Below are 11,077 nucleotides of genomic sequence, written 5' to 3' on the forward strand. Positions count from 1 at the left end.
TTGTTTATGAGTGCAACCCTTTTGAAACACAATTATTGTTATTACAAAGAGGCTGTTGCTGAGTATATTCCATAAAAAATTTGTAGTACGCAGGCGACAACTCCCCATTTTGACCAACCCCTTGATGTTGATTTCTGGAATGTAATGGAGGCCGATTCTAGAGGTTATGACTTCTTGGCAAGGCTGCGACACCCATAGTAAAAAAGCTACTACTCTAAAACAGACAAACTCATTTATACGCATTCAAGAAACACTCAACCAATAAGCAAACAGAACATGATTACAGCCAATTAAAAGCACGAATAGAACAATAGGTATAATAGCATAGAAGTTAATAGAAACGATGTTGGCGCCTTGGGGGGGGGGTATCTAAGCATGTTTGAAGGTACGGGGACGTGCCATTATTTAGGGATACTTTTTTTCTGAAAAGTGTGGAATTATCGGTACCAGTTTTTGAAATTTGTGTGGAGCTACGGGTACCATTTGAAGAAACATGCAGAATTATAGGTACCCTTTTGGGAGAATTATTGCAAGTTTTCAGGAGGGAGATTTAGCATTAACAAAATGAATGGCCAGTTAGAAATAAAAGAATGAAATATGTGTAATATTGAGATTTTGGGGCATAGGACATGCAAAATTTTGTTGATGATATTTTATGTCCTTTAAAAATTTTATTTGCTTTGCAGAATTATGGGTATAGTCCTCTTCATGTTTGCGGAATTATGGATCACATTTTTTCAGACATTTGCCGAACTATAGGTCCAAACTTTAACCTAAAATGGCACGTCCTCGTCCATAATTAGGTATAGTTTACCCCCCGAAGTTCACGTCGATACCCACGAGAACCAGCACGTGACATGAAGTTCGACCTGCGTACCGTAACACGTTCACTCCTCAGAAAGTTCTCGATTACAATAAAGCTGAGTGTGACTCAGGTTTCTCTAATGACCCATCTGCTTCTGCTACATTTATCACCAATGGCATGGAACTTTTCATTCCATCTTCCATCAAACCTGGCAAAAAGTCGGGCAAAAAGTGGTTCAATTCACAGTGTTCCAAAGCTTTAAAACACAAAACTCGCAGCTTCAAGGAATGGAAGAACTCTCAGACATCTAGAGCTTCAGCGTTGGACCAATGAAATCAAAAGCGCAAAAGCTACTTTTGTCCAATGCATCAACAGCAATATCTCAAACTACCAAGCCAGTTCTCGCTCCCGTTGGTCCATGGTCATGATCGTCCCTCAAAGTGGGACCTGATTGTATACCAGCAATTATTGGTATGTTTCCATTCCTAAAAAGAGGAACAAGTCTGACCCCACCAACTATAGTCCAATCGCGATCACTTCCCTCGTATCTAAACCAATGGATACCATCATACAACTACTTACGTTTCTTAAAACCAACATACTCTTTGCAAGATCTACTGCTGATCCTCCAGTGTATGTTTCTCATGTTTGGTCCTCTGCTTTGAAATCATTTTGTGAAAATATAATGATCTCTGTTGACATCTCAAAATCCTTAGATCGCGCATGGCAAAAAAGAATCCTTTCTAAACTGCCCATGTATGCTCGGCACCAAACCCTTATTAATTGGCTGCAATTTCAATTGCTTTCTCTCTGTTAGATCCATAGTCATTAAAGTTGACGGCTACCTCTCCAATCCCTACTCAGTTAATACGGGCGTTCTTCGGGGTTCTGTCATCTGCTAACTGCCATTCTTTTGTAGATGACATATGTCTATGCTCTTCTTTCTCCTTAGATTGTCAAATCAATTCTGTTATAAACACCCTCTTTCAAAGAAGCATTTCAGCCTCACTTATAAATGATAACCATGGTAATAATTGAGCAATGGGGTAAAGACATTTTTGTTAGGTTTAATCAGACTAAAACCATACAGGCGGTCATTTCATGTGAAGGCAATCCTGACTTTCCCCCTCTTTTCAAGATTCATCTGTATTTTTAATGACTTTGAAAGAGGGTCTTTCCATTTCCTTGAAAGAAAAAAACGATAATTTCTCACACAAAATTTTTCATTGTAAAAAACTTTATTGCGATCAACGAACCCAATCGCCCTGATAAACCTTGCCCAATATAGCCATGCATAGTGAAGTCACCCCTACTGAAACCGTTTGATCACCATGGGACCACTGGCAGCTTCTGCTTCACTACAACAACAACGTTACAACAACAACAATTTATTTCGACTGGACAAGGGCTTCTATTCATTCATGTTTCAAACAGACTGATTGAGAATGGCGTTTTTCAGTCAAGCATTGACAGAAATTATGTCATATGATCCGTCTTTCAAAGGTTATTATTATTTTCTTGACTTCTTGAATAAGAATAACAATTTGCGCAAATGGTGGGACACAAAAGCTCTGCTGAACCAATGTTGCTCTGCGAAATGGCATAATTCATTGTTCATTGGTTTGGTTGGGGTAGAAAATTGCCATTGCCTCTAAACACCAGATTAATGGGCTCTTTTTCTTTGTTAACTTAGTTTTTTTTTCTTTTAACCAATCAGTATATGAAATATGCCTTGCTTCTTTTCGTTAAACAGTGGAAACACGGCTGCACGAACCTCTATGGAAAAACTATCGCTCTTTTGAAGAAATTGCTGTCGAGATCCTATCACTTGCAGCACAACTTGAAGGCATGTGTAAAGAACGTTATACGGTATGTATATAAAGTTATTCAGTGACTTTCCATTTTGTACAAAGTCCTTCTTGTCAATGCTTTTATGTTGATCTTCGTTTATATGACAAAACCTATATTGAATACAAATTAAATACCATCTCCCATACTAGAATCGACAAAGTCATCAGGCACAGATCAGGGGTGGCAGGGTTGGCAGCTGGGTGGGCTGGGGGGTGGACATTTCAAATTTCAAACACCCACTTCAATATTTGCTCTGCCGCTCCTGCATATACACCAAATCAAAAACAGATTATGCCAATAGTCAGGCCTCTTTCATGAATTTCATATTTTAAATTCTTTATGGATGATTTTGAACATCAAAATCTTGGGTGAGTTGTTGATGATTGGGTCCAAACTTTGGACCTTTCATTAGACATATATTCATTTGACAGTGTTATCTGTTAATAAGATAATTTGAAATTCCTTCTTCTTAAGCCCATATAAATTCCCTCTATAATAACACAGTGTTATTGAGATCAAATGAATCCCTTGAATTAATTCAAGCACTTGCTTACACCAATCAGTTTTAATTCTTGAAATGGGTAAGATATGAACACTGATATAATCAATCTTTTGTTACAGAAATCCAGTGGTGGCATCGCATCAGACTACAGAAAAGAGTACCTAAACAAGTTTGAGCCTTTAGGTATGAATTACACTATTTATCGTGTAATGGCTCCTGTAGTGTAAACATGTATTCAAACGAACAGAAAAAGTGGTCAAAAAGAAGAAGTAAAGAAAATATAGAAATATATATTAGGAAAACTTGATAATATGAAATCCATAGAAAAGATAGTGCTATGGTCTGCTCTTAGTCTCTACTTGATGATGTTAAGAGACTGATCAGATTTCTTGATGGTCTCTCTGCTCAGAGACTAAAGACAGGCCAAGAAGGAATAGAAGGATCTTGCTTTATCAAGGGTAATGATGGTAAAACACAAAACTGGGGAAACAAAGAAGAGATAGAGAAGTTTTATTAAAGAATTTGTGAATGAAGGAACTGTGAAGAATTTGATGGACTCTGCAGGAAGTACTAAGAGGGAGTAGATAGACCAATGAATTGAATGAAGAAAAAGAAAACATCTGAAACCATCATTAGTAACTATCTGCTTGATAAGAGCAGGAGGGAAGGGTGGAGAGAGAGGTCCCTAGGTGCTCATGGGATGGCACAAGATAAACAATTTCCCTTAATTGTTGTAAACAAGTCTAAAATATCCATGCTTTCATTTTCAATTTGTCATCTTATAGAACCTCAAGATTTGTTTATTTCAAAAATGTTTTATGCACCTTATATTTTTTAGAATTAGCAATAAAAACATCTTTTGGTTTTTAGCTAGTGTTTTTGTTGGCAAGATGGAAGAGTATCTGCAATTCATGCCAAACCCTAGGCCAACTCTAAAGGTATGTAGGATTGCTGGCTCTTTGATTTCTTGGTTCATTTTCATATTATCATATCTTCAGTGGTTTAATGGCAATTATGAATAATATGTTTTAGTAAAAAAATGATGCATTTTCACTGAATGTTGTTGCAAAAGAGTAAAGTCACCATGAAAATACTGAAAGGACATTTCCTAATATAAGGCTAAAATCCTGTCAGAATAAAAAAGAAACACAGCTTTTTTGCTTTAGTGATCTCTTGGTTTAAATTGTAAGTCTTTTGGCTTGATATCTGTTACATTGATGGTTGCAGGAATATTTTAAACAGAGCGGATTGGTTACGCTATTCCCAAAAACAGCTTCATACATAATTAATCCTCAAAGGCCAATGTTTAAAAACCAGAAATCAACAATGGATGGTAAGTATTAACACCTCATTAACTAGTAAAAGATTTAGCTTTTGCAATGCCAAAGGTTCTTCAAATCAATTTTGTTATGTTAAACATGAACAGCCTTCATATGATTTTTATTTTTTAGTTTCTTCCTTAAAGCATGTAAGAATTTCAAAGGCCTGTGAATATGCTTACTCTCCTTTTTTGTGAAGCAATAGAGGTTTTTGCAAAAACTGATGTTATGGGTTTGCAATCATTGCCAAAAGTACTTGAAACACCAAGCAATTTCCGTTGTGTTTTATATTTTTCAATTCTTTTCCCAGATACTCCTGTTTTTGCACCCCCTTCCCCCCAAAACAATGCTGATAATTTAGAAAAATATCATAACAGAAGCAAAAAAGAAAGTACTTCTTAAAATCCTAACCTGTTTCATAGTAAACCAACATTGTTCCGTGGGGGAGAGGGGGATGATTGATTTTGACCTTGGAAACTGACATCAGTGATCAGAGTCCCTGCATGGGCATAGCCAAGGTTTCCAAAGGGGGAGGGCCCCTTAAAGGCTTTCATGTGGAGGTGTGGCTGTCTTAATGCAAAAAACCTACTTGAGATAGTGTTTTGCAGATGGGAGTTTTGCAGATGGGAGTTGCAGATCAGATTGAGTTGGTCTCCACTGGATCCAAAGATTATTAGTGATCAAATTTTTCGAGATGCAATGAAAAGTAGAATACTGTGCACATCAAACACTTCATCATCTTCTTTATAAGATATTTATATAATGTGCTACTTGTTAATGTTTTTTTAATTATTTTTCTTCAGGATATTTTGCACACCTCTCAATCATGAACCAACTTTTGAGGCTTGCTACCCAAATTAATTGTGATGTGAATAATTTAGGGAACCATAAATACATTGCGCATCAAATTGCTTTGTTGTATGTAAGTGTATTACATTACATTAAATTATGTTATGTTATATTCTATTTATTATATTCTTTTATATTTTATTAATTATAAAGCTTATATGATATTACTTTTTTCATAGTATGATATATTATGTTAGGTCATGTTATATTATTAAATAATGTTTTATTTCATCTATGATGTTAAATCATATTATGTCCTTATATATGAAATAATTTTCCTTGCTATCAAATTGATTAAAATGTAATAAATATGCCAAGTTTAACTAAACAATATCTTATTGACTGTAGCTGTTACATTAAAAGACATAAATATTAAAAACATTAAGATACATTAATAATGTAAAATGAATAAATATGTAAATTGAATCTAGCTTTACTTTTTTCTACGACTTGTAGCAAGCTGTCAACCAAGCAGGTCCAAGCCTTGCAGCCATCAAGAAACAAGTTGAAGATAATTTCCAGAATATTAAAGAGTGCCTATCAACTCAGAATAAGGATGGCATCTTAAAGTTGCCATTGGTTCAAAAAGAATGGTATGATTTGTTCTTTTGTTACTATTCCCTTTCAAGACACTCCTCCCAAAGCATTTCAATGGCCGTTTAAATTCCCATTGGCTAGACTTTACAATAGCCCTACTGCTACGTATCCAATCAGCAACGTAAGACTAATTCTAAACATTTTCTCATTCATAAACAAACCGCAGTGCCTGTTGTTAACTCTAAACGGTTGACTGATGGGGCATAGGGCCAAGAGTTATGACAGAACATAAGGCAAAACAAGCAAAGTCTAGTAAAATAGAATTTTTCTTTAGAACTACATACATGCATGCCAACATTTTTGACTACATACATGCCAACACTATCATGATACTACCCCAATATTTTCACTCAATCATGACCTCCGGCACGCTACCATCATATCAGAGAAAAACTCCTGGAGTTTTTAGAGTTTTTGAATTTCTTGCAAGAGATATTTTTCACTGAAATGCGTTCTTGTAATCAATCCCAAGGGTATTTCAATTTCACTGGTGCAGTCCGAATGGTTAAAAAAGATGAATGATCCACAGTTGGAAACAACATTTTTAAGAACATTTTGGTATAATTTACTTAGACTAAAATACTTACCGTATTATCGAGAAGCAATTCACTTTTGTAAAGAAAATACTAGATTTCCACAAAAACAAAATGATTTCTCAGGATTTATCAATTTCTGTCATAGAGTGATTTGCTTCTCGTATTTTGTCAGTTAAAATCAGAATCTTCAAGGTCCAAATTTGGTTGTGGAAATTTGCAATATTGATCATAAATGATGTCTTTTTTTTAATATTAAAGACTGGGACAGTGCCAATTTTTTGGCTATCACCAGATTTTTGAAAATTTTGTCCCAGATTTGGAAATTTATGCAATTATGTTGCATAAGATAAAACAAGGAAGAAGTCGCCCAGTACCATCGCTTTACGCCAGTGGATATTCAATTTAAGAATTAAATTTTACTGTTAAAATTTGCTCCAAAGAATGCAATTTCCGGCGGACTTGAAGTATTAAGATTATTAAAAACTGCGCCCTTCCGCCACAACCATGGTGCCGCCTCAGGTAGTAACTTTATTTTTCCCTTGTCCTAATCTACCGATCTATAGGGCAGCGAGATGCCAGGGGCTTTCACAGTAAGTATGACGAAGCAGAAACAATATAGAAGTGAATTTTTAATATCTTTCCAGCTAAAGCAAGGTCATGGGTTTTTGTCTCCCCCCTTTTTACGCTAACATGAAATGCTTCTATTTGATTAGAATAAATCAAAGAAATTTTGTCGGAAAATTTTTTCTGGTCCCCTCTAGAATTCATTCGCCATGACGCCCCTGGCCCTCAACCATGTCCAACTTGTATGGTATTATCAATTATATTTTAATAAAGCTCGCTCATCTCGTATGAGAATGTTGGCATGTATGTGACTATCCTCTTGTATAAGAAGGTTTAAGCGTGTGTGGCAGGGGCGGACTGGCTGGTCGGGCTATTCGGGCGATCGCCCGAAGGGCCGGTCTGTTTGAGGGCCGGTTGATAAAAGTGCAAAAAAATAAATTAGCTTAAAAAGTGAATGCGAGGCAAAAAAGTATACCCGCGTGTTGATCTGTTTGCCTTGAATTTTCAGAGACTTTGTGGGAAAGAATAAATATTCACGCGAGTACTCCAAAACAATCAAAATTATGAATTCATAATTGTCACCGCAGCCCAAACATGTAATATTTTCTCTTGACGGTATTTCCTTTCTGGCGACATATTATACTTTAACACCCCTGTTTCAATGCGATACATAAGATTTTAACCTGCCCTGATGTCTTTTTACTTAGCTTTTGGTTGAAGCTGGTCATGTTTGTGCCTAAGCACAAGCTATTGCTAAATGTAATAAATTTAAAAGTCCAAAAATTAGAGTTCACTAAGCAATTTGCTCTGTGATGTGAAGCAATGAAGAGGACATACGTAGAACCAGTGGTGTACCCAAGGAGGGGAATAGGGGGGTCCGAACCCCGCCCACTTGTGATCTAAAATGTGATTCTCGAGATTTGTCCAAAAACGATGTAAAACTCATTGAGGTGGGGGGGGGGTGTAGTATACTGTATGCTTGTGTCAATGACAATTGTAGAATACTTTCCTATTTACTGTAGCGAACATGAATCAAATAATGGCGGAAAATTTTGCAAAAAGGGCGTTTCTCTGCATTTGCGAGTGTTTGAAGGGCGTGGTCCAAAAAATTTCTGGGGGCTTTGCCCCAGACCCCCCCTCCACTTCTCCGGCCCTGGGTACGCCACTGCGTAGAACAAGAGAAGAGCAAGAAGACTTCAACCAAAGGTGATGCACAGAAATTTTGTGAGAAAAAGCTGCGAGACTTAAAAAAGGATTCAGCTACGATACAAAGCTTTTTTTATCAGGCAAAAGCCACAAACGTCACAAAAAACAGCAGGGTCTTGCTCTTGCTCCTTTCAATAAACTCATACAAGTTTTTGTAAGTTTATTATTAGGCCTATACTATCACAAGTCAAATGCACCCCCGCCCCACAGGGGTACTGGTGCTACACGATAAAATTTCAACAGGGGTGCCCATTTTTTGGGGTCAGAAATTGACAAATCGATATTTTGGGCTGCTGAAAATCATTGTGGTTTTCCGGAGGATTAGAAAATTATTTGTCACAAGTGGAGTGTGATAGAAGCTTTTCCGCTTTAAATATATAAAGAACAGATTACGTAGTAATTTTTCGCAGCCAAACCTGGAGTCCTTCATGTTAATGTTCTTAGAAAAACACCTGTTAGATGACATCCTGAACGATCACATTATCAACATATAAGAACATATTTTCCGAGGGGTTTTTTATTTGCTATTATTGTGGGCCGGTTTGATCAAAATTTGCCCGGGCCAAAAAAATTAGCCAGTCCGCCCCTGAGTGTGTGGCGGGTGTTTTCAAATGAGAATCAGTTTGTTTTTAGAATTTTCGCAGTTATGTGGATATGCCTTCTCAGTTATGTTTCTTCAGACGACGCCATCTTGATCAGGAATAACCTATGGTGTTTATCTTTCCCTGCAAACATAATGATTACTTGATTAATAGCTTCTTCTAATCCCTAGTTTGTGATTCCCTTTCGTTAGTTTCTAGCTTTGGGCATATTTAGAATTGCGTGAAGCTGTTTTGAATAATTTACCCTCTTCATTCATTATAGGGTAAATTTTGTGACCGGGGATATTTACAACGCTGTGACGTCATTAGAATCGCAAATCGCCCAGCCGCTACAGCCATCAATTCAATTCTTACGACAAAATGGACAAGCATGCCACTGACAGGAAAAATAACACTTTTTTAAATATGAATTTTCGATGTGTATTTCTCTCAAGTTTCATATATTATTTTTAAGGAATGTATCCTAAATTTTGACAATGCACATTCTTATTTTCAATAATTTTACTAATATATTTCACCATTTGCATCGTAACAGTTGAATACCCATCCTTACCGTTTACAACCCGTCTTCGTCTTTGGCAGGTGCTCTAGAGCAACGCATTTGGCCAAAATACCTTTTTCAAAAACAGGCCTCGGTGATAAGAGGGTCGTCATAAATTCGGATCCAATAATTTTGTGGAGCTTTATAGATAGCAAAAAAGTTGTGGAAATCAATTGCTGTATCTGTCTTTAACTGTAGAAAACTAAATTAACATCAGAAGGTTTATAAAATTTGGCTAGACATGGGAACAGTTTATGTCAGAAAAACGCTGAACCGTTTCTTGTCTAATTTGTTAAAGCCCTCCCGCCTTTTTCTTTTAACTTCATTTATGTTTTAAGGAAATTATTTATGAAATAAGCCGATACAATATTTCTCAAGAGTTTCAGATGTTTGTAGTGCAATTCGTATTCATCAGTGATTGGCTTTAGATGCACCTCCCAGCGTATAGATTTTTTATTTGCAATAAGCCAATAATGTTTCTAGAGAGAAAGACGTTATTCTATATATTCAGTGAACCTATGTAAAAAAATACGTTCTGAAAGATTGATTTTATGGCATTTTCACGAGAACTTGAATAAATGTGTGAAAAAGTGTTGATTCAGGGAAAACTTGAAAAAATTTTTGCTTGCTTTCACATCCCCCCTTAAAGGCTAAAAATCTTATCAAGTTAGTAAAAAGTAAAAAGTTATTGTTTGGTATAAAATATTTTTGGGTGTATAAAATGTATAAAATGCTCTGAGTGCTAAAATTGACCTGTTTCCGCCACTGTGCCTTCTCCGTTATTTTAGTCCATCTCCCGTCGAAAGTAACAACTGCGGTAGAAAGGTTTTGGTTTACAACTTTGCTTTATTACGAAGATATTTTTTTAGGAGCAGTGTCCTTGTGGTCTCATGCCTCCTGACTCCAGTTGCACCCCTCCTATCCAATGCGAGGGTGGCTAAGTGGTTAGGGTTGCGAAATACAGTTCCAGGGGTCTGGGGCTCGTGCTCCTGACATGACCAAACTTTCACCCGGATTGAAGGGAGTGGCCAGATCTCTGCAATTCCAGGTGTAGGAATCACGAGGTGTGGTCACATGGAGAGGAAAGATCAGTACACTGCTCGACATAAGCTTCTAACTGTCCTAAAAACTACTTTCAGATTCTGGGTAGGACCATCCCACCTTCGTTGATATCATGGTCTAGATGTTGGTTACGCTGCATGTAAAAAATACATTTTCCAGTGGGTAACGCACCCAGACAGATACTTCCCCCATCCCTTTCTCCCGAGCTAGTGTCTTCTAATTATTCGGTGAGCGTATTGTAATGTCTTCCTGTTTAGGCCCAATTAGCAGTTTGTCTTTAAAAATTTATTAGCACGTGTCCACTGCTTTGTTTCATTTGGTCAATGATTAATCTGGATTTAGATTTTGTGATCTCCATTTCATTGCATACACATACACACATACACACACACACCCTGAGGAAACATTCAGCTTTCTTTAGAAAAAACTTGGCTGGAGCCCTGTCGTTGTTGTGTTTTGAGAAAGTATTTATGTAGAAGTTAATTAAAGAGTTGTTTTAATGAATCAGAGGCGTTATTTATATGCGTGATAGTTGAATGAGCTTCCTTCTTTCTCTCTCGTCTTTTTTGCCATTAATAAATACTAGATAGATCTTAGGTAAAGCCATGTGCTGCATCCTAATCTATAATCCCGGAAAAAATTG

General features: G+C 36.7%; 1 protein-coding gene across 1 annotated transcript; it reads left to right on the forward strand.

Annotated features, from left to right (window-relative positions):
• The first annotated feature begins 2,172 nt into the window (after window positions 1-2,172).
• Window positions 2,173-10,971, forward strand: LOC135684141 (uncharacterized). Its single transcript, XM_065199551.2, has 8 exons — window positions 2,173-2,308; window positions 2,559-2,674; window positions 3,278-3,341; window positions 4,029-4,096; window positions 4,386-4,491; window positions 5,281-5,399; window positions 5,783-5,919; window positions 9,094-10,971. Exons 1-8 carry the CDS (start codon window positions 2,251-2,253, stop codon window positions 9,209-9,211), a joined length of 786 nt encoding a protein of 261 aa, XP_065055623.2. The 5' UTR covers window positions 2,173-2,250; the 3' UTR covers window positions 9,212-10,971.
• Window positions 10,972-11,077: the final 106 nt, after the last annotated feature.

This window comes from Rhopilema esculentum, chromosome 21, assembly GCF_057945365.1.
Source record: "Rhopilema esculentum isolate cy_ngs chromosome 21, ASM5794536v1, whole genome shotgun sequence".
Classification (NCBI taxonomy): domain Eukaryota; kingdom Metazoa; phylum Cnidaria; class Scyphozoa; order Rhizostomeae; family Rhizostomatidae; genus Rhopilema; species Rhopilema esculentum.